Source organism: Gallinula chloropus (assembly GCF_964237585.1).
Source record: "Gallinula chloropus genome assembly, chromosome: 3".
Classification (NCBI taxonomy): domain Eukaryota; kingdom Metazoa; phylum Chordata; class Aves; order Gruiformes; family Rallidae; genus Gallinula; species Gallinula chloropus.
Genome location: NC_140087.1, coordinates 74,591,718 through 74,616,507, shown reverse-complemented (window position 1 = coordinate 74,616,507; position 24,790 = coordinate 74,591,718). Strand labels below are relative to the sequence as shown.

General features: G+C 44.8%; 1 protein-coding gene across 1 annotated transcript in view; it reads right to left on the bottom strand.

Moving 5' to 3' along the window:
• Window positions 1-9,870: 9,870 nt before the first annotated feature.
• The window catches only part of DTD1 (D-aminoacyl-tRNA deacylase 1), a 31,639-nt gene continuing 16,719 nt past the window's right edge, over window positions 9,871-24,790 (bottom strand). The window contains exons 4-6 of the mRNA XM_084262585.1: window positions 22,983-23,080; window positions 12,365-12,543; window positions 9,871-10,474 (exon numbers count right to left, since the gene is read on the bottom strand). Of these exons, the coding sequence (XP_084118711.1) occupies window positions 12,388-12,543; window positions 22,983-23,080 (254 nt within the window). The 3' untranslated portion in view covers window positions 9,871-10,474; window positions 12,365-12,387. The remainder of the gene's footprint in view (window positions 10,475-12,364; window positions 12,544-22,982; window positions 23,081-24,790) is intronic.

Genomic DNA, 24,790 nt, shown 5'->3' with positions numbered 1-24,790 from the left:
TTTACACTTGGCAGGACTGGGCATGCTGCCATTAGTCCAGAAACATTAAATTCATACACCAGGCGTCTTTGATTCCACTTGGTTCCCTCCAAAGAAAAACCTCACAGATACCACTCAAGCTTCCAGGTGCTTCCCTCTCCCCTTGCTCCCAGTTACCCCACTGGGCCATCGCAATGATTCACGATTGCCCAGACAAGCGTCTTTCCTCCCATCACAGCAGCTATTTTGCTATTTTTATACCTTTCTAAATAAGACCAATGCCAACACAAAACCCACTTGCACCCATGTGGGAGGCCTGGCTGGATGTGTCCAGCTTTCAGCAGGGGATTACAATGGATGTAGCACCCAGGAGGAACAGACGTCGATCAGCTCGATCACAGGGAAAGAAGAGATGTTGGCAGGCAAAGTAAAGCGTACTCGAAATCAATGCATCTGGGAACTTCCCTGTGAGGCACTAGGCATTAAACAGGAATTAAATGTATTCTGTGTTTAAAGCAGGAAATACTTGGGGAAAAAAAAAAATTCATTGACTTCCCTCCCACAAAATCCTTCTGCTTTTTCCAGCATAGACAGGATGATACCCAGCAGAGGTACTTGCACCAGGAGAAGCACCACCTCTCCTGGCCAGAGACCCCAGTCACCCTGAAAGGTTTCTTGAGCTGGGACAAGCAAAGAAACAAGTGAAACCACATAAACACAGACCACAGTTTCAACACCAACGCAGACAGCAGCAAACAAGTACTGAAGTTGAAGCTAACAGGCTGTAAAGAAAACTTCTGATCTGGTTTTGAAGCCTTCCAACATATTCAGCTTCAGGTTTAATTGCAAAAACAGTCTGCACTCCTCTTCAAGATGGCTTTCTTATCAGCCTATGACTACATTCTCCATGAACTTGTCAATGACAGTTTCCCTTAAGCAGAGGACATTAGTCTGAAGATGAATACCCTGATCATCTTTCTTCATGGATTTCTTAATCAATAATGCATTATATTTCACTGTAATTATTTGTGGGAACATTCTGGTTAGCTCAATATATTTTTGACAAAGGAGCAGAATGGAAAATACACAATTCCTCCTGACATCAGTAACACTTCTAATCAAATTTTACCACAGACCAATGTGGAACCCTCCAAAACAGGGGTGTGGAAATGGAAATTTACTCATAAAATGTTTACTCATTAAAACATTCAGACCTGTTAAAAATATACCTATATTAAACTAACACAAAATAAAAGTTAGTGTCTCATCTCACTCTTCCTCCCTGAAACACAGAGGCAGTCTTGCAGCAGGCAGATGACTTGGCAGTTGCAGTGGACACCTGAACTTAGGAAGCCCACTGGCTATGTGCCAAAAGGTTCCTTAAAATTGAAACTTTTCATTGTTATTCTTTCTAACCAATAACAATTCACAAACATCCCCGTTGCTCCAGACTCCCCCCACCCCCACCCTTTCAGAGAGTCCTCACTAAGCATTAGCAGATCAGAAATTATTTTAGCAGGTTTGGGGGGTTCGATTCAGGATTTTTTAAGAACTTCTATCAATTCCTTTGACATTTTCCACACTCACCAGAAGGTTCTTTGGATGTGCCAGGCTTCACATGGTTGTCGCCCATAGTGCTCCACTGCCCTAAAACACACCATTGCACCAGCTTCAGGAAGAGCAATCCCCAATGGTATGACACCACGACAAAACATCCCAAAGAACCCAGCAACCAGCTCTTTGTAGAGAGAAATATTCTGTCTAACTGCCTTTTTGACATATAATGATATAGAAAATGATAACTTTATAATATGAAGGTATTTTAGGATTAACAACAAATGCCTTTGCTCTTTAGGTTCCTACCTTGTATCCTCCTAACCCCAGCAAAACAGGAAAAGAACCACTTAGAGGAAACTTATTTGCAGCTATCACAAGCCTTTTATTTCTCTGTACATACCAAAAAAAATCCCCATGGTACAGCAAATGGTTTCTGCCTCCTGAGTACTGAGGGTATCTCAAAGAAACAGGCACTTGTCATGGTTTTGCCCCAGCCAGGAGCTGAGCTCTCTAAAAGGGTGGGGGGAGGGGAACTGGGGAGGAAAAAAGGAAATGTGAAAAAGAGAAACTCAATAAAAAGCCCCTAAACTTCGCTGGTTGGGATAAGGACAGTTTACTGGTATAGTAGATAAAGAGAGAAATAGCAATAATAGGACTTTTTTAGCAAAATACAGAAAACTGGTAATACACATTGCAGTTTCTCACTGAACTGCACAACTCAGGCCATGCAGCTCAGAGCTGTCCCGAAACCGGACCATCCCCCAAAACTGTCCATGCTGGAGCCATGTGCTCCTCCCCCCCACCCCCTCATCTATGCTAAGCATGACATAATTGGCATGGAATACCTTCTTTGGCCAGTTTGGGTTACCTGTCCCAGCTGTGTCCCCTCCCAGCTCCCTGACTGCCCTCCACCTTCTCATTAGCAGGGCAATATGAACCACTAAAAAGTCTTTGGCTGCTTGGCAACAACTAAACCATCAGTGTGTTATCAGCACTGCTCTCATCCCAACTCCCAAACACGGCATTCCACCTGTTGCCAGAAAGGAAATTAACTCCATCCTAGCTGAAGCCATAAGGAAAGACACAGCCTGATTTAAACTGGAATGTATCTGCATGGGCAGAGAGAAAATAAAATGCCCCAAGCAGATCACCTAGAGCAGAGGCAGCCCCCTCCCCTAAAAGAGAACTCAAACACTTGTATTAGAGTACAACTCTACTCTGTTTTTATTCAAAAGGCAAGGTCCTACCTTCCCGGGCAGGTAACCCATCAATCATAAGCAGTGGTTACAGTGTTTGCAAGCAGCAAGATTATGGCAGGAAAAAGCACCTCCTGCCTTTTAAACCCACACCACGCACACTGGCAGTGCCAAAACCCCTCCTACCTGTACCTGTGGATGCTGTAGCCAGAGATAACCCCGAGTCCAAGGCTGCCATAGCCCCAGGGCAGCACAAATCACAGGAAGGAGTAGCACTAGGCACCCCTGGTCCAGTTATTGCTCATTTCTCTGGGTTTCTCTGCAAGGCTGAGGGGATTCTGGCAAATGTGATGTGGATCATCTCGTGAATGTGCAAAAAATTTTACACTCCTGTTTTTGAACAGAGCAACTACCAGGAGAAGGATGCAGAGCCCACTTTTAGGCAAATACATCTACTCTACAGAAAACCACCACCTCATTATCACCACAATTATCATTTTCCTTTAAGGGAGGAGGCTAATGACAACCACCTTAATCAACTGCGTGTTTCTGTTCCTTAGGTTTTGCTGACATCTGGTGGCACCGAGGAAAGGGTCTTAAAGGGTCTGAAATAAATGCACCGGAGATTTGGGGCTCCAGCAACCACATCCTACCTTCACCTCTCCGAGACTGCCATTTCTGCTACTGCCAGCCCATACACTTAAAGGTTTAGAAGAGCTGCCAGGGAAGTCTCATAGGTTCAGCCTTGACACTGTGACATCCACAATACAAGTTTTTTGTGCTCCCTCAATCCCTTCCCCAAGTCCCCAGGTGCTTCAAACTGTGTTCATAGACTCATAGATTGTATTGGGTTGGAAGGGACCCTTTAAAGGCCATCTAGTCCAAGCCCCCTGCAGTGAGCAGGGACATCTTCACTAGACAAGGTTGCTCAGAGCCCCATCAAGCCTGACCTTGAACATCTCCTGGGATGGGGCCGCCACTACCTCTCTGGGCAACCTGTGCCAGTGATTTACCATCCTCATATTGTAGAGCTTTTTCCTAATATCCAACCTAAATCTCCCCTTTTCTAGTTTAAAACCATTACCCCTCATTCTATTGCTACATGTTCTTGTGAACAGTTCTCCAGCTTTCTTATAAGCACCTCTTCAGGTACTGGAAGGCTGCTATAAGGTCACCCCAGAGCCTTCTCTTCTCCAAGCTGAACAAGCCCAACTCTCTCAGCCTGTCTTCACAGGAGAGGTGCTCCAGCCCTTTGATCATTTTTGTGTCCTTCCTCTGGGTCACAACAGAGGTGCTCCAACAGGTCCACGTCCTTCTTGTTAATGTGAAAGTATTAATAAAAAGATACATATTCACTCCATGGAGCCTTAAGTTTTTCAGCCACCTGCATGAAATGAATCCCAGGTCTTCAGAAAAAAAAGCATTAAGTTTGCCACCATACCTCAGTTAGCCTAAACATGAGTGAAAAAAACCCCTCAACAGGCACAGATAGCAAAGCCCCCTCTCACCCAAAGGGTACATCTCCTCTCCATACAATGTGACTGAGCCACTTTCCCCATAGACCAGTGTCACAATAAATTCATTACAATATATTCATTACATCCATCAGAATATGTTGTCATCAACACAATAAATGGAGCAGCACTAAAACCTTGTGGGATGGATGTCAAACACACAAAGAACAAAAACATATTCAGATACTGTCTCCTGCAAGCACTGAAGTATTTATTAAATCAGAGGACTTCTCTGAAACAAATGAGCATGGAAAAAATAAAATATTATAATTTTTTTTTTAATTCACTCGGTACACAAGTGCCTTCAGTAACACTAAAGTGCATTTATTCAATAAATATTTTATAAGAATATTTGCTGTGAGATTCTTAATAATACATCCCAAACCACAGAACAGGCACTTGCAACTCAGCAGCATCACCCAAACTTCAGCAGCATCAGGGTTTACAAGCATCACCGACATAATTCACAAAGCCTGTTTTAGACACCAAGCTCAGATTTCCTTTTTCAAGGGTTCACTAATTTTTTCTCATTAACACATTTCTTGACAGGGCCTCCTGTCACATCCTGATTCACCCTCAGGGTTTTGCCACCAGCAAACCCACCAAGTCAACATTTCTTGTATAACAATGAAGGCCTGTGGTGGTGACAACAGCTGTGACCGTCCACCCACGTAGCTTCCAGAGCCCCAGCTCACACAGCAAGCACCCCTGGGTTGTAGCACTGGGTGTCCAGCTCAGAAAACCTAATCCTACCCTTCTATTTTTTAATTTTTTGTTTGTTTAAATCTCTTGGCAATGCCGCCTGAGGACTGCTCCCCAGCCCAGGCTGTCCTGTGGAAGCACTTGGTGTTAATTACCATTACTGAGCATCCCTTTAATGAAGATTAGGAGGTTAATGATAATACACAGGGAGCTGAGCATAAGAAATTAGAGATCAAAAGCCTTCAGGGAAGGGTGAAGAGCCAGCCTGAGCTCACGCCCTGACGAAGGCACTCGTGTTCCCAATTTCTTCCCCTGAAAACCCCGCGCAGGGACGGGGAGGATGGGGCAGCAGAGTGACATGCTCGTGGCACCCAGGACACTGGTGCTCTTCTCGCAGCGCCGCGCTCTCCTCTTGGAATCGCTGATGTTACCCTGACTCCAAACACCAAAGCTGTAGCCTGCACATTGGAATTGCACCTGGTCTCTGTAAAGACACCCAGGAATGGGTCATTTCAGCAGCTCATGATAAAATTTGAAAGTTCCCAGTGAAGAGCACTGGTGGGCCTGGCAAAGTCCTTGCAATGATTACTGCAAGCACGGAGCATCAATGGAAATGTGAGCTAATGGGGGTGTGCAGGCACAAATAACCTTGAGTTTTCGAGCCTGCACCAGAATTTAAGCGCCTGGCAGCACATCCTGCTCTTGAGGGGCCATGGTGAACACCCAAGTCTGCACAGGAGGACCACAGAGGTACTCAGACCCAGTCAGCTGTATTTGGCTTCTGGTATCTCTTATTCACTGATCTCACTCCTACTTACGTATGTGTCTTCCTAAGCTATCCCATGCCAATAAATTGCATGATATAGTTATGAGGGGAAATTAGGGAGTTTTTCAGGGCGGGGGGGTGTTTATACCTGCTCCATGAGCCCTTCTGTGCTAGGTATGGGATCCCTAGGCCATCATCCACAGCTCAGCATTTCCATGACCCATCCCTAGGGACATGTTCAGCAATCCCACAAGCTTCAGCCTGACTCCTCTTCCCTTTAAAAGTCTTCAGCTTGGAGCTATGTACGCCAGGGCAAACAAGAGAGCAGGAGTCTGGCTGGCACAAGGAGGCTCAGGATGTGGCTTATTTAGCTTTGCAAACCACGGACTGGGGAGGAGACAGGGTGCTCTTCTCCTGCAGCACAGGGAAATCGCTTTACTTGTGGCAACAGTGAGATCAGCATGGAAAAGAATGGGCACTCCGGACTATGGAGAAGCGATGAGCCGTAGGATCTCATGCCTTACACCAGCTAAGCATTTCTAGCCACACCAGTGCAAAATCCACACACCACGGGAAGGTGCAACTTAGTGAGGTGCAGTAAGTGATGTTGAGAACGAAACCTGTCATCTGACTGTCACCAACTCAAAGCAGAGAGAGAGTAGCTGCTGCCAACATGTTCAAACAAGGATTCTCCAGCAAGTAGCATCTCTGTAAATCAGACTACTTTAATTAACTGTCTGCACTAGCTCCTACAATTGGAAGCAGTGAGCATATCCATTGAGCACTTACATCAATGGCCATAAGTTATTTTGCCTTTAAATCATTTGTATTTACACACCAAATTAAAGTAAGCCAATCGTTTTTCCAAATGGTTTTGCAGGAGCATCACTTACTCAGGCTGTTCCACTCTCAAAATCCTACTTTTTAAAGCAACATAGACCATAGATTCAGTACTTGCATGGAGATGTATGCAAAAACACCTATAAAACACCTTTTTAAGGTTAGAATTATCACCTTTTCTGTTTGTAGCCATCAATGAAAGTTAGAGGTATGTTTTCAGAGGAGTCCTAGCATAACTTCTGCTTAACCAGGGACATTTCCATGGGGAGCATTCTGTTGAGAAAATAAGGCTGGAATTAAAACAGGACCCGAAGTGGGGAGTCTGAGTGAGCTTTTCGATGCAGAACGGTTTGCAGACGCCCCCATGTCAGCTGGTACTTCAAACAGTTACAGAAAATACCTAGAACTAGATCATCTCAGAGATACCCACCGGGAATTTCCAATGGGAAAACCCAGCATGACTTCCTCACAAACACCACTCGTGCAAACATTACCAGGCCTTTACAGAACGTGTTCTTGTCAGGATTTCCACAGCTGCACGTGCCCTTGCTGTACAGGTGGGATCGCTCGCTGACCACACAGTCAGTGTGTGGAGACTGTTAAAAACCCCCCACATGGAATTGTCAACAACTGAAGCCACCACAAAGTGACGGACTCCAGCAGTTTCTCAGCTTGAGAGCCATAATACCGACTCTCATCTGTCATCTGTATCATTTTTCAGCACTCAAGAGACTTCTCTGAAGGGGATGACTTTTGCTCACGTTCATGAGACAGCGTGAGGCAGAGACACCAGTGCAGGAGGAAGCAGAAAGGAACCTGCTGGATTTGACCGGGATCCATGGAGCATTATCACAAAGATGTGGGTTGGTTTTGGGCTGCTCCCCAAAGCATCCAGCCTGTAGGTTCTGCCTGCAGGACTTTAACCTGAGGGCAGCCAGCGTGCAGCTGGAGATGAGACATTGTAAGGTATGGAATGAGGAGCTGCTTTATTATAATAAAGATTTTATTAGCAATCATTAGTCACCTCCTGACTCCAGCCCATAAATCAAAGAAGCCATCTCCAGCAAAACCGCACTGTGAGCTGGGACAGCAAAATGGAGAAAAGCCTCAAAGTCTGAATCTGAAGAAAAGGGAGTAACAAGTAGTCACTTGTAATTCACTCATATTGTCCCTTAACATTTTATAACCACATGAAACCAAGAAACCTTTTTGTTAAATAAGGCCATTTTTAGCATTTAGGGAAAAAAAAAATCACAGAATCACAAAATCATAGGGGTTGGAAGGGACCTCCAGAGATCATAAAGTCCAATCCCCTTGCCAAAGCGGGCTCCCAAGGACAGGTCACACAGGCAGGTGCTCAGATGGGTCTTGAGTATCTCCAGAGAAGGAGAATCCACACCCCCCTGGGCAGGCTATCCCAGGGCTCTGTCACCCTCACTGTGTAAAGTTCTTCCACATGTTGGTGCGGAACTTCCTGTGCTCCAACTTGCAGCCATTGCCCCTTGTCCTGTCCCCACAGACCACTGAAAAGGGGCTGGCCATTTCCCCCTGTGTCCCACTGTTAAGATATATATAAACATTAATAAGATCCCCTCTTAGTCTTCTTTTTCTCAAGGCTGAACAGCCCCAGTTCATTCAGCCTCATCAGTAACATCCCAACTAAAAGCCTTGTCTCCTCCAGAGACAACAAAAGCTCACCAAGGCACTAGATACCAACCAAGCCCAAGAAATACCAGGCAAAGAAATTTTGAGCCTGCACCAAAATTTAAGTGCCTGGCAGCACAGACCCAGGAATCCAGGTCTCCTGGCTTTTGCCTACAACTCACTGTAAGGAAAAAAAACCATAGGACTTTTTACCAAGTTTCTCAGAAAAGACCATTAACCCAGTCACTCAGAGAAAATGTGGTTGAACAAGGAGCCAAGCATCAGGTCACCCCATCTTTGACCAGCAGCCACCACTTCCTCACCCTTTATTTCTGCTTAAGCATAGCTAGAATACCACCTCTTGCCTACCCTGAGATGTATTCAGAGTACTTCTTTCCTTTTCAACCTGTACTATTCTTTTGGGTTTTGTTGGACTTTTTTTTTAGTTTGACTTCTACCAGCTTACCTTTTAGGGTGCAAAGAGGCTGTGGGGCTTTCTTCACACCCTTATCCTCTTAAGAACAAGTTGCAAAGCAGAAGATCAGATCTCAAATACACTTGAACAAGGAGGCCACTTAACTTAGATGAAATAGGTCTGAGGGTTGGTTGGTCAACAGCTATGTCATCACCTGAGAGGCAGGCACTCACTTTCTTCCTGATTGTTTGCCCTCAGCAGCCAGTTAAGCACTAATCTGACAACAGCCTATCAGGGTGTAGACCCAAGTGAGGGAGACTCTGAAGGGACAAGACTAACAGAATAACACATGTACCTGGAAGTGAAAAAGCACTGCTTGTGCCAAGGCTGTGACTTCAGGCAAACTAAATTGCATGTAATGGCCATAGGAAACATGATGTAGACCAAGTGTAACATTTCAACCTGTCCTGGCTACTCACCATTTTTGTTAAACATCAGGGGAGTGCCTTGCCAAATCTTGACTTCAGCTTCATATAGCTTAGAAAGCCATGTCAGGGTGCAGTTCTGAATCCCTACTGTCTTGGTCTGACTGATAACTTTGCTAAACAAGGAGTCTACAAGAGGTAAGCTTGAAAAAATTAACCACAGTGGCTCCACAGTCTCCAGCATTGTAAGCAAGATACACATTGAGATTAAGAACAACTACCATCAGCAAGTCATCCCTGTAATTGGGTACAGACAGTGGTGCAGTAAGTGTCCTGGCTCTGATGGTGGCCACAGCAGGTGGGTAGCAAAGGCCATAAGACCTGAAGAATACCCTCTATAAAAGGTACCACCACCACTTCTGGAAGAAGCCAAAGGTGTGATGATTTGCAAGCTTTCGTTTGCCCTGATACTTCCTTGGCTTGAACAGCCACAGGAGAGCAGTTGTGCAGATGCTGCTCAGCTCTTGTTTGCTGGCAGCTTCCAAACACTGTTCTGCCTCTGATAAATATGACAGAATTGTCAGCAGGAGCATGGTGCAGTATGTGGAGCAGCTGCTGCGGCAATTTGACAGCCACCATGAAGTACCTGAAGGACTTTGATGTGCTGGGAAGCACAAAGATTTCAGGGCAGCAACCTGACTTTTGAAGGAGAGACATTCCTAGGTGTTTCCTGGCTTGTTACCTTTGCTGTGTGTCACTGACACCGTTAAACACGTCGCTGTATCTTAGGGAACGCAATCCACAAACACCAACAGGCACTCGAGCTGGCATCATTTGTTTAATAAAGTCTTTTCTGGTTTTAAAAAAGTTTACAAGACAGATGTGTTCCACATGAGAAACGACTAGCAGCTGATCTTTCCTTTTAATAACTTAATCCATGCAGAAAGACTGGACTGCCTAACTCGGTGTTACGTAGCAGCTGAAGGATATACCGAAACACACACAGATCTACACGCTGCCATGGAAACAGGGAGCACATGACACCACAGAGTGAGAATCAAAATACAAGCCTGCTTGGATAATTTTCAGAATTCAAGTGTAAGTTTAAGGAAAAACCCTGATTTATCTTTGAAATGGACCTTATGTACTGACAGTGAATGTTCTGCTACAGTCTGCCTACAGTCACCCTTTATTCAGCAGTCATGTGAAAACACGTACACAAAAATGTTACAAGTCCTTTTTACTACTGATACTACACATTAACAACTGAATCTGATAGCATTGCTTTGGTTGTTTCAATACAGAATGATAAAGGTTTCTGATGTCTTAGTTCTGTTTTCCCCATTTTCCATTCTTTTCCAAAGTCGTTGAAGAGTGGTGCTGAGGTGAATGTTGGGTCTCTCTTCAAGAATTCAGTGTAGCTTTTGTGTGAGCAACTGTGGAAGGCAAACAAACAGGAATATTACTATAGGTGGAGTAGAAATACAGCAGGATTCCTTCAAATCTCGTAAAGAAAAGTATCTTTACTTATTGTCACAGCATGTAAATTAATGCCAGGCTCTCAGTAGATCACATTTCAGAGACGTTCAGCTCCCTAGAATTTCAAATGCTACTGGAAAGGTCAAATTTACCAAAGGACTCTAGAATGCCTGCAAACTCCTGCTCTCTAAAATGCTCTCATTTCAACACACAACCCACAAACAGTGTGGGAAACGTTGTATTCCTGCAGCACAGCAGCAAGGCCAACAGCTGGTGAGAAATGGCACATCCTCACTTTATTTTCTAGGAACACGTTCTCCTTCCCAGTGTGTCTGCTCCTCTCCAGTACTGAAACAGGAAGGAAGGTGCACCACACACAAAGCCAGAGAGAACACAGCTTATGTGATTCTGGGCGTTGCACCACGCAACAATCCACTTCTGACTGCATCCCAGTTAGTGAACAGAACCATTCCACACCAGTCTTGAAGGTGCTCTGTGTGAGACCAGAGAAGAAAAGCTGGTGGACTTGAAAGTTTCTTTGATCCCTTTTCTAGGCCAATCCAAAACAAATTAGCATAGAAATCTATTAAACACCTCATGCAAATCCATTCATATTAATACAACACAGATAATAGGAACTTCTATAAACCAGAAATCACAGAATCATAGAACTACAGAATGGGTAAGGTTGGAAAGGACCTTTAGAGGTCTTCTAGTCCAACCCCCCTGCAGTAAGCAGGGACAAATCATCCCCCAGTGTCTGACCACTAGGAAAATTCATGGAGTTAAAAAAAAGAAAAGCAACCTCCTGAGCAATGCATGATATTGCATTGTATAAATCACAAGCCAGACTGAACTCCAGGGATGGAAAAACAGGAGAAAGGTTATAGCTTAACTTTGCAAAGCTGTTAATAGCTGAACTGCACAGCCAGCTCAGGGCCTTGGTGTGCAGAGGAGGGAAATAATACTTTCTTGAGAGCTTGGCTATGTTTGAATGTTCAAAATCAGCAACGCAGGCTTCACAGGGGGCAAGGCAGGCAAGGAAATCTGCCCCATGAAGATTTAAAACTGACTGGTACAGTATGATAAATACATATCTACATATGTAGATAAAACATGAAAAGGAATTTGGGTCTATTCAGACACTCCAGTTCCACTCCCTCAGGTCCAGGCACGTCCGTCAGGTCAAGTGCCTGAAGGGGGAGGAAATCCCAGTCCTCATATTGAATTCAGGAGCCAGCCTGGCTCTCACTGTTCTCATTACATGGGGGAGGTACAGAAATAGCCTGTTATCAAGTCATCCTGGGGAAGAACAAGCTGAGGAGGGAGGGGTAGGAGCCATGACAGGAAGTTGTGGATCTGGCCTGTCTCCAACCTCTAAAATGTTTTCCACTTCTATTGCTAGGGGCCACAGGTTCCTTGGGTATTACAAACAGCAGAGGCTGTTCCAGAAAGGCCTGCCTGCTAGGTAAAGACAGAGAAACACAACCATCTGTCTCTGTTCTGAAGAACAAAGAAGCATGATTCTGACTTAAGTGACTGCTGTGTTACAAGACCAAAAGTTACAGGTTTCCTGAGTCAACCTGGACACAGTGGTGGCTGGGCCAGACTCACAGGTGCACACCTCCACCCAAGCACCCAGCTAGGAAGAGGTTTTCACCCACCTCTGCATCCCAGTGTGCCGACCACAGGCAGAAGCAGAGGTTACCCACCAGCGTGATTATCAGGACTTCACCTTTCAGCACCTCTAATGCGACTCTCTGCATGTGCTGCTTCAGTAAAGTGCCTGGGGCCAGAGACTGACAAGAAAGAGGACACAGCTTTCCAGAGGAGTGGAAAAGACCAACCTGAGGCCTGCCTTGAATGAGAGCTAAGGCTCTCTTTCTGAAGACACATCTCCTTCTGCTCCACTGCTTGCGCTGGGGTCATCCTTGTTACGGGGGGCATTTCTTTCTCTACTTGACTCAGAGGGCACCTTGGTTCTGGTCTTCTCTTTTCTTTGTTGCTGTTTTTCAAGTTTTGTCAGCTATTCACAAAAAAAAAAAAGGAGAGGGAGAAAACACTTCATGGAATAAAATTATTTCAGAAGATTATTCCTAAAAACAAAAAGGCAAATGTGAGCATCTGTATAAAACTTGCAACCCAGCTGCACAACACCACTACATATCAATAAAACAGAAAAAAAAAAGGAAAATAACTAAACCAAGCAAACAAAAAACCACCCCAAGGCTTAGATTTTCAGAAATTTGGAGAAGCCAGGGCATTACCACAATAAGCTGAGTATGAAAGAGAAGTGCATGTATTCAGAGGACTGGCCTCTGCTTTTCAGATCCTCCACCCAACACAATCTGCAAACATCAAACAGAATAAAACACGAAGACCAAAAGGGGGAGCTGGATTCCACCAAGCTCCACTTCTGTTTGGGGTCTCAAGTGGCAGTTTTGTAGTTTCAAAGATGCTGACAACATGTATCTCAAGTTCAGCCATGCAGCCCACAAGAATAAATTTAAAGTTCCTCTTTATCCAGAGAAAGAGATATATGAGTCTTGGCATCCCCTAGGATATAGAATAACCATTTCAAATGAGCTCAGACATATCCCTCAGCTAACAATGCTTTGCCACCTCTCAGCAGAAATGCTTTCAATGCTACTAAGAGTCAAACTAAGTTGCACACAGCTGTCACTTCTACATCTCCTTCCCATTTTTCAGAGAAGCCTGTTGCAGTAGGTTTTGGGGACATTACATATTGATAGGTACTTAAATCACTACACTTTGTGCAATTTATCCATATGGATGTTTTCTATAATCTGATTTTCTCTAGTGCTTCCACAACTTCCCTAAGATAAAGCATACTAGTCATATATCATAATTTCATGGCCAGATGATCTCTTCTGAGGTGAAATCTTCATAGAGTAAAATAAGTTAGATTATGTATGTCCCTTATAAATTAGACAGGTCCATGGAAGATGCATACAAAGACATAAATCTGAGCTCAAGACACTAAAAGTGCAGACTGTAGAGCCTTGTGAGGAGGCACAGCATCCCCTTGTACCTTACCCCACAAATACTCCTCCACAGACACCTGCACACATGGACTTCTAGCCTAACACAGAATATTCTTAGCTGGCTATTTCAAAACTAAAAATGGTTTAATTTACTGTGTAACATGAGAAAGTAAGATGAACCTGTTTGTCTAGCATGATCCAGGCCTCCAGTCACATGCACAGATGTAACAAACATGTTGAGCAACTGTCATCCAGACAATATTTTAACTCACACATCTGACAACATGCATACTATTCTTCTGCCAATAAGCCTATATACATAGCACGTGAATCTTAAAGGTAATCAAGAAAATGAGTGTTATCTGCAAGAAGGGAAACCAAAGTTTGTGAGCCATTAATATTAAACATACCCAACCTTAATTAATGGTACTCCCATGGTCTCTATGCAGTTGGGTGTTATTTTTGCAAATGGTATTGGGGTCATCCAGCTGCTGAAATCAGAATCGGGGTTTCAGTGATCTTCATGGTACCAAATGTACCAGAAGAGGGAAGGCACACTCCATTAGCTGCAGAGTTGTGGTGGTTTCGCCCTGGCTGGAGGCCAGATGCCCACCAAAGTCAGTCTATTACTCCCCTTCTTAGTTGGACAGGGGAGAAAATATGTATTAAGAGGCTCAGGAGTCAAAATAAGGACAGGGAGAGATCATCCTGTCATCGTATGACATGGGCAAACCAGACGCAGCACAGAGTGAAGGCAAGAAAACTACTTAATTTATTACACTACACTACAAAGAACAGTAAAAACCGGAGTTGGAAGCGTAACCAGATCTTAAAACAAACGCAACCTGATCTTAAAACACTTTCCCCCACCACTCCACCACTTAGCAGACTTCAGTCAGAATTTTGCTCCCTTCTTCCCCCTGCTCGCAGTAGAGGGGGCAGGTGCTGGGAAAAAACGGGGTTCTCAGTTACTTCTTCATGAGCTGTTTTCCTTTTCCAGATCTTAAAACACTTCTACCTCCCCCCCAGCTCCCTTCTTAGCAGACTTCACTCTAGTCATGATTTCACTCCCTTCTTACCCCAATGGCAGCACAGGGGGGCAGGGACTGGGAGATGGGGGCTTCGGCCAGTCCCTTGCAAGTTGGTTTCCTTCTCAGCCTGGGGGGGGGGGGGCGGGGGAAGAAGGGCATTCATTCCACAGCCTCCCCCTGCTGCACTGTGGGGTCTCACCCATGGGATACAGTCCTCCACGAACTTCTCCAATGTGAATCCTTTCCCACAGGGCTTTATCTCTTTATCACAATGTCTCTCAGTCCCAGTCCTCCACGGGATTCCAAGCCTCCCGCCAGCAAACCTGTTCTGACGTGAAACTCTCTCTCACTCATCTCTGTGTCTCCGATTCTCCTCATGGCTGCAAGTGCTGGCAGGGGGTTGTTCCAACGTAGGGTCACAATATCTTCTCTATGTCTCCACCTGCTCCATCCAGCATGGAGCCCCTCCACAGGCTGTAGGTGGGGTCTCGGCCTTTTCCATGGGTTTCTCCACGGGCTGCAGGGGCATCTTTCTCTCCAGCACCTGGGGCGCCTCCTGCCCCACCCTTCTCCAGCCTTGCGGTCTGCACAGCTCCTTGCATCTTCTCACTCCCTTCACTGGGGGCAAAATGCAGCTGCTTCCGGGTTGGTTTCTCCCATATGTGATTCTCAGAGGCGCTGTGACTATCTCTTGGCCTTGAATTGTTTACACTTTGGGGCTGCAGAGAATTCCAGCGGCTCCTCACAGCAGCCATTTTCTGCACCCCCATTCTCTCCCAGCACCCAGCCACGCAGAACTGCGACAAGAGCGCACAGACCCCCAAGGTCCTGGGTTTCAGAATACGGATTTGTACACATTTCAATAACTATGTGAGCAGGCAGTGCATGCTCATCATTCCTCACCTGCCCCCAACAACACCAAGCCAAACTACAGTCAACTATAAACAGCGTTGCAACCTGTACTCCTTCGTTTTACTGCAGTATCGAGGCTCCCAGCAGAGACTCTTTTCCGACAATAACGATGCTGGGAAAAAAATCCATTACCTCATATCTCTCTACCTTATAACTCCATGGAACTTCATAGCTTCTGTAAATAATGTGACTACTGAATGACATGATCCCTTCTCTGTGCTTCTTATCACCTGAAAGAAGACAAAGCGCAAGGCGACAGATGACAGGGAGAGTTTAAAGTGAGTTACCTCTGTCACTGAGGGGGCTGTGAGCTAACCCAGGAGAGCTAAGCCTGGGTTTTCAGAACATGGAAAGCAGAGGTGTATTCACACTCTGAACCTTGTGCTGTGCAATAGGGAATCCATATCCATAATCTATATCTGTTCATATATAATTTACATTTAGAGGGAGAAAGGGCTCAATACATGACAGCATGTCATATTACCATCTCAAACATGCCTACACTGGTCATTTTCCAACATGGTCCTGGGGGCAAAAAAGCATGTTTGCTAAGACTTCTGAAGTATATAAAGCTATTTACAGCTTTATAGATACATATATATTTATATAGTCTGATGTAGAAGGGGACCATGGTCTCTGTGGAAATAGGAGTAGCATTCGTATCATTGACAGAATTGGACAGATAGTTGCCAAAGTTATGATGTGTATTTATCACAAAGGATCTCAGAAGTTACGTGGTTCTCTAACTAATTAGAGAAAAATGTAGTGCTAAGGGAAAAAAAAACCCAGCAGATATACAGAAATAAATGCAGACCTATCTTCATGCCTGGCTCTGCAGCAGACCCAAAGCTTATTCATACCTACTCAACTGCATTTCTTTCTCACACCTTCAACAGATGGAGGAAAAAAAAGGAGGAAGAATAACCTTGCAATATTTAGAACAACTCCCAGATTAGCATGATCTGACACCAAAATTTCTCAAAGGAAAATTAGACCAAAAGTTCATTTAGATGAGGGCAGAAGGTAATTTGATAGGCTGTATTTATCCATGTCTCATATGATCAGGACCTACTTTTTTAAAAAACATTCTAACCAATTAAAAGTAAAATTAATTTATTAACTGTTTCATCCATCTAAAGCTCAAGTAAATACTGAAATAGATAAGGATTTGTGTGTACCTATGGACATAAACACATACATGCATCTATCCAAACTGTGCACACAATGTGATCTGTGAACCAAAATTCAGACACAGAGATTAAAATGCATTTATTTGTAGTCAAAATACAGTCTCACTGTTGTTGCACAGACAACAAAAGAATTACAAATCTCCTCATTTCTCCATTTCCATGCTTGTAAGGTGCTTGAGTAATTCAAAAGGAAGTGTTATAGTAGTTTGCTCCACTACAAAAGACCTGCCAGTGATTTGAAAAGTTACAACAGTTAACTTTTTAGTATTACAGTGAATAATGCCTTCTGTATAAGCACAGAGTGTTTCATACTCATTGTCTCAATGGCAGAAATATCATGAGCTGCTTGTGGCTATTGCCTTATGATGTTTGCTGGCCAGCTGTGGCAATGGTGCACCGGTACAGAAAGTCTAACTCAACTTCACACCTATAAACCAAAATATGTTCTTTTTTGAGATATCTTGGAAGGCTCCTAAGGATTCAGAGTGTGGGCATCTTACAGCAGAAGCAGCACTGTCTCATGGCAAAAGTACTGTGTGTGCCCAAGATGTAAGGCTGGGCTGGTCAGCAGAATGTAGCTGAAATGTTCTTGTTTGTAACACACGACTGGACACCCCTGTGTTGGGCTGTGACATGTGTGTAGGCAAGACAGGACTGGAATCGGCGACCCTCAGCCCAACAGGACAGTCTTAACTTCAGACATAACAGGAGTAACTAAGCCTGAAAACCCACATGGAAAATATTGTAAACCTGTAACAATCAATCCTTCTATCTCAAGCCACAGCACCCTGGAAACACTTTATGTTACGACTTTGGCCGGAATCGAAGCCCACAAACCCATCAGCTGTTCAGAAGGAGTCTTCCATGGTCCCTTGCCAACAGTCAAAAAATGTGTTTTGGGGATCAATACCTGGTCTGACCCATCTGATAAATTTCTGAAGCATGAAAAGAGTCAGAAAAGCCTTGAAACATCTCAAGTGTTTAGGACCATCACCCTCATAACCACCCCCAAAAATGCAAGAGCCCTCTGATGAACTAGTAATCTCAAACTATGTGGACACTGCTTCATCCCCAACAGATTGATCAACATACAGAGGAATAGCTTTGAGAAAGGTCAAAATTTACATTTGGGTTGACAGCTTCTTTGACAAATTCTAGCATGATGCAATTTGATAGTACACCAGAGACAGGAAAGTCTAAAATTGAATAATTACAGTGGAAAGCTAGACTGCACTGAGAAAGAAGGTTCCACCAAGGCAGAAATGTCTGTCACCGTGTCAGCTGTAATACTAAATCACATCACTTGAGCAAGTTATTTGCTGTAGCAAAAACATGCAAATAAATTGGCACACCAAGTCCCCCACCTGAAATTGCTCATAATTCTTCAGCCTGATTGTTTTGCTGAAGTTCATTTCCCACACTGAGAAATGCCTTAGTGTCAGCCTTCCTTGAAGCTCTGCCTTCTCGAATACAGAAGCGTATCCTTTGTTTTCCTTTTTCTCTGTGATCAGTGTGCACACAGAGGTTGACTGCTGCTCTAGAGACAGCTTTTCCTTTTGTCATAGCCACGAGTAACACGAGGAAGAAGTGAGTGACACCAACAAGAGAATTGTTTTGTTAGCAGTCTGCATGAAACGCAGTGGCAGTGTTCATGAGCCTCGAAACACAAGATCAGCAGATGGATGCTTTAAATTTCAGTAGTGGCCTGCAAAGCTGCTACAATTTAAAAAACAAATCACCACAACTTTAAGGACAGGTTACATTTCAGGAAGAGACCAGTCCTTCTTTGTGCCTCCAAAGCACACATGGCCAGCTTGCTTTGTCAGTGTCTGTGCCACTGTAGGAGCTCGTCATTTCCTGCGACAAACAAGAATCCCACACATCAGGACTTGCAGTGCGCTGGAGCTCAGGGTGGCTCATGAAATGTGTGTGGACAACACACAGCAGAAGGAAGGCAAGTAAACTTACATTACTCTTATTCTCATATGTGGGCTCTCTGGTACCAACTCAGCCCATGCAGGGACTCTGTCCTCCTTTCCATCATGCCCAGGTACAGACTCAGTGAGAAGGTACCTGGTGTAACCTTACCACAGGACAACTGACAGTGCTTTAAGCACATCCTGCACAAGAAGCCTCATCCTTGCTGATGAGATGAGGTTTAAAGAGGAAAGGAAGGCAATCAGCCAGTGAGACTGAAGCAGAACAAGATATTCACATTAAATGCAGATTTCATGTTTAACACCTTTGTTGGCTACGTGGACAGTGGGATTGAGCACACCCTCAGCGAGTTTGCCAGTGACACCAAGGTGTGTGGTGCAGCTGACACACTGGAGGGAAGGGATGCCATCCAGAGGGACCTTCACAAGGTGGAGAGGTGGGCCCGTGTGAACCTCATTAACCTCAAAGACAGGCTGGGCAGAGCATGGATCAAGAGCAGCCCTAAGGAGAAGGACTTGAGGGTGTTGGTGGACACTAGTTGGGTTGCCCAGAAAGCCAACTGTATCCAGCAGGTTGCTGGAAGTGCTACTCTGCTGTTGTGAGACCCCACCTGGGGTACTGTGTCCAGCTCTAGGGTCCCCAGTATACGAAAGACACAGACCTGTTAGAGCGGGTCCAGGGGAGGCAGTAAAGGTCATCAGAGGGCTAGAGAACCTTTCCTATGAAGACAGGCTGAGACAGTTGGGTTTTTTCAGCCTGGAGAAGAAAAGGCTCTGGAGAGATCTTACAGTACTTGAAGGGGCCTACAGGAAAGCTGGGGAGGGACTCTTTAGAAGAGCATGTGGGTAATGGCTTTAAGCTGAAAGAGGGTAAATTTAAATGAGATATTAGGAAGAAATTCTTTAACCTGAGGATGGTGAGGCACTGGAAGATGTTGTCTGGAGAAGCTGTGTATGTCCCTTCCCTGGAAGTGTTCAAGGCCAGGCTGGATGGGGTAATCTGGTTTAGTGGAGGTGTCCCTGCTCATGGCAGGGTGCTTGGAACTGGATGATCTCTAAGGTTCCTTCCAACTCAAACCATTCTCTGATTCTGTGACTTATACCAGAGGAAGTTTGAATACCGGGATCCTTCCTAGTCTTTGGCCCATGTGGCCACCAAGAAAGTGGTGGGAAAAGCAGGGAAAAGCAGGCAGCCCGGAACTGAGAGGGCAAAATTCTTAAACAAGCCAATCTTCCCCAAGAAAGAGATGGGACTCTGACGAATCATGTACACCCTGGTGATTCCTCTTAGGTTATTCTACATTCACACACAGGACAGCAGAGGTAAAAACTCTCTCAGCGCTCTCCATTTCAGTCAGACACTGCACCATGTCCTACTTCAGAGATCCACCCACCCTCACTCTAATGATTTCCACTGACTGGGCAAATAAGATTGGTCACCAGCTTTGCCCTACAGACCGAGACACCATGGGGCTCCAACTAAGAGTCACAAGCAGCAGGACACAACACTGCCATCAACCCTGCTACTAATGGCTTCAAATACAGACTACAATAAATGACACTTTTCAAAGGAAATGTTCACCTGCACCTGAGACAGAGCCATGCAAGAGCAAGGAGAATTTGTGCAGTAAACGTTGCTTGGTAGCATGGAGGGAACATATCCTTTCCTATTCCACAAGGAGCTGGAGTGGCAAAAGCAGTGGGTCAATACTGCCACAAGTACCACAACTAAAGCTCAGCCTTGACAAGTCTATACCATAAACATGGCACCTGAACACAGTGGGCCATAACTCCCTTGGCAGTTAATGAACAAGTTCAAAGGGGACATCAGAGCACTACATTTCTCTGCCATACAGCTTTCTGTAGACTCTTTCCCATGCACATTCATGCAATCATTTCTCAGTCCAAAGACAGGGCTGCTGCTGATAATTATGCACAGTTTGGGCTGAGAACTCTTTGTGCTAAAGCTGTGAGGGCACTGAAATAAAGACCAGGAGCAGATGTGGCTCTTACAGGGCCTAAAACATAACAAAAAGATACAGAATAGAATTTGGAGGTAAACTAAAACCAACTCCAGCTAATTAAGGCAAGAAGAGATGCTGCTTTAGGTTTTCCATGCTCTTTTCCCATTAGGCCCCGAACACCTTTAGCATGGTATTTTGAGATATGCAGAATTCCCACCCCAATTACAGGCACCAGCTGCACTGCAGCTATCACAGAACCTATAAGCAGGCTTTGGAAGAGATGGTGTTGACATACACAGCTGGATGACAAACCCAAATGCCTGGGTTTTAATTCAGAAGAGTGATGGCCACACGGTGATTCAAGGACAGAACCCATCAGCAAGGAGATTTTGTCTTGCTCACCAACTGGCCAGGTAAGTTTGTAGGATCATTGTACCTGGGCCAAACAAAGGTTGGAAAGATTAAATGGAACAGAACAGAACAAGTTAGTTCCAGTTGTAAGGGACCAACAATGATCATTTAGTTCAACTGCCTGAAGACTTGAGGGCTGACCAAGACTTAAAGCATATTATCAAGACCATTGTCCAAATGCTTCTTAAACACTGACAGGGCTGGGGCACCAACCACCTCTCTGGAGAGCCTGTTTCAGTGTTTGACCACCATCTTGGTAAAGAAATGCTTCCTTATGTCAAGTCTGAACCTCCCCTGTCCAGCTAGAACCATCCCCACATATCCTATCACTGCATAAAGGGAGAAGAGCTCAGCACCTCCCTCTCCACTTCCCCTCCTCATGAAGCTGCAGAGAGCAATGAGGTCACCCCTCAGCCTCCTTTTCTCAGAACTAGACAAACCTTACCCACTCTTCATAGGACATGCCTTCCAGCCCTTCCACCACCAGCCCTTTCACCAGCTTTTTTGTCCTCCTCTGGACACATGTGAGTACCTTCATGTCCTCCTTAAATTGTGGGGCCCAAAGTGCACAGTACTCAAGGTGAGGCTGCACCAACACTGAATACAGCAGGAGGATCACCTCTTTTGAGGTGTAGTGTTCTGTATTTGATGCCCTCCTGGATGGGGTTTGACCTCTTGGCTGCCAGGGCACACTGCTGGCTCATACTGAGCCTTCTGCCAACCAGTGCCTCCAGATCCCTTTCTGCAGGGCTGCTCTCCAGATCACTCCTTCCCTAGTTTATACTTGTGTCCAGCATTAGTTCATCCCAGGTGCAGAATCTGCCATTTGTTTGGTTAAATTCCATACCCAGTGCACCAATCCATCCAGATCCCTCTGCAAGGCCTCTTGTCCCTCAAGAGATTCAGCAGCACCTCACAGTTTAGTATCATCATCAAATGTACTAACAGTACATTCAACTCCCACATCCAGATCCTTAACAAAAGTACTGAACAGAACTGGCCCTAGAAGTGAGCCCTGAGGAACACTGCAGGTGACTGGAGTGCAGCCAGATGTAGCCCCAGTCACTACAACCCTTTGAGCCCAGCCCTTCAGTTCTTCACTTATCCCACAGCTGGACAACTTGTCCAGAAGGATGCTGTGAGGGGAAGTATCAAAAGCCTTACTAAAACCAGAACAACTACATCCACTGCCTGCCCTCCATCCGCTGGGCAGGTGACCTTATCATAGAAGGATATCAAAAGTTAGACAGGCCTTTCCCCTCATGAACCCATGTTTACTGTGCCTGATGATTGCATTGCTCTTTAAATGCTTTTCAACAGCACCCAGCATGATCTTCACCATAATTTTTCTAGGTACTGAGGTTAGACTAACAGGTCTGTAGTTTCCTGGGTCTTCCCTCATGACCTTCTTATAGATTGGAATAACAATTTTAACCAGGTTAAGTGAAGTGTTAAACAAATAGGGTTAGTGGGGCCTTACTGAAACACAGCTGGGAATAACAATCCCTCCCCCTCCTCTTTCTGGAAAAGTTGGTCACTGATGTGTTTAGAGAATAAGAAAACCTCATCACTGCATTTGGTTTTCATCATAGCCTGTGCTGTTCCTCAGCAGAGCTACTTCTCCACTCCAGACTTAAAATGCAGGACTTGAACTTGCTGTTCTCATTTCTGAGAAAGAAGCAGTTGTCCAGTTAATTGTTCCATCCAGCCACCCACGTGCAATAGCCCCTAAATGTCAAGAAACTTCACGAAAAAAGAAAGGGTCCATGCACATTAAAAACATAGTTAATTAGTTAATAAGGAAAAATAAACTGTAAAACCTGTTTTGGATTACACAGCACACTACTTTCACCAGGACAACTGAAGAAAACAATGCAATTATTTAACTTTTCAGAGGCTGCACAGGAAGCATGAGGTCCTCAGGCCTAAGGGAAGTTATACTGCTTCATAGCAGGAATGCTACAAATTTGCAAAGGAGGCACACCCTTCCCAGACAGATCCTCTGGCTCCCTTACCTGTTTAGGGTCGACAGTGGCAGCTGGGGACTCCAGTTCTATTGTTACAGGACCATCATTCTGGATGTGTACCTGCATATAGGCACCAAACTTGCCATCTGTAAAGGGAAGAGACAAGAAGGGGCTGAGAGATCTTGAAAGGATTGTATGTACTGAAATCTTTCTTGAATGTGCTACTAAGAAGAAGAACAATACATAAAAGGTCAGTCATCTAACAAACTGCAGGAAGCTGCAAAGAAAAAAAAGTCTGTGTGCAGCCAGCTCTGGGGTCTGGCATTCAGAGATGGTAAACATGCAGCTAAGTACAGTGATGTCCACAAAACAAGTCAACAGGTAATCAAGGTGCTCACAGTTCAGGATGGGCAGGACAGTTCTCACAGGTAGAAGATTAAATTTTCAAGGATGTAGCAGCTGAGCCTTGGGATTCTGTGCAGTTAACTAGCTGGTCTTTTGAAGAAACCTTATATATGGGCAAAAGAGAAAGACTCAAAGCCTGTTCTAAAGCATCTGGCATTGAATACTCCAGAACAGGACACTGGTCTACAGCTCAGTCCCAATCTGCTGCATTAATTTCTACATTTCTGTAGAATGGCAGCCTGGGCCATCCTTTGTCACAGTTTGGCAAAAAAGGAGCCCTACTCCCTCAGCCCTGCCTCCTTCATAGGAGTACATTTATGGAATCAGAAATGTCTATGTCATTGGTCAGCAGCAGCATGTATTAGCACCCAGGCTGAGGCTCTGAGATTTGAGAAGTTTCCATCACAACAGACTCAGCATTTTTGTCCTGCATAGTCTACAAAAGTCATCCCTTTGCATGCTGCTTTCTCCTCACACATCATTTTTCTTTGTGCAAGCTTCACTGTTCCATTTTGCCTGGTCCAGCTTTCTACTCCTCACACTCACCCCACCCCAGCTAAGCCTACTTGACTGCTCTATCCCACACATTCTCTTCTCTTCTGCACACACAAGTAGGCTTTCAAGACCTTCCCAGCAGGGACAACAACAAGAACAGGTATTACCAGCCCAATACAAATGAATGGAAGAAAAAAAATGTGTTCTGCAGCACTCAGCAGTTTTCCAAAGACTGGAACAGCCTCACTTAGCGGGAAAGTAGGCCTGGAACCTGCTCACCAACACAACCAAAACCTCTTCCAGTACCATCTCCAGCTTGAAAGCAGGAGGCTCAAACTTCAATGTAGCAACCACACACTGAGAATATTTGCATGAGACATTGTATAACTAAGAAGCACCTTTCCATGGGAACATGTGATGTCCCTGACTGAACAGAGGTCAAATCAAACTGTCCTGAATCTTCAAGAATGTTTTACTGGGGCCAAAGAGCTCTGGAAGAGTTTTCAGTCTCCCCTGGCACATCCCATGAAAGACATAAGTCTGGTATTTGCTTAGAAAAACGGATAAAAAGACACATTCAGGCCTGTCCAACACACATGGACATACCACATATCACAAGACTATCTACTGCCCAAGTGCTTTTCTACAGGCTACATGCCACAAACCAACCCATAAGCTACAGATAAAAGCTCTGGCAAAGCCAAAAACTGCAGCATTGCACAAGAGCCTGCTGACAATGGTCCAGCGACCAAGGAAAAGGTTCCTGGACTGACCACTGAAGAGTCACAGCAACAGAAACACCATTGGAAAGGGGGAAAAAGCATGATTCCAGTATTCCTATGAAAACTAATGTGATTTACTGAAGAAAGAGCTGCAGCATTTTACCAACTGCACTCCTGTGCAGACATTTTCTGCCCCACAGGGGTCACACCAGAAGAGAATATGTACTCAGTGTC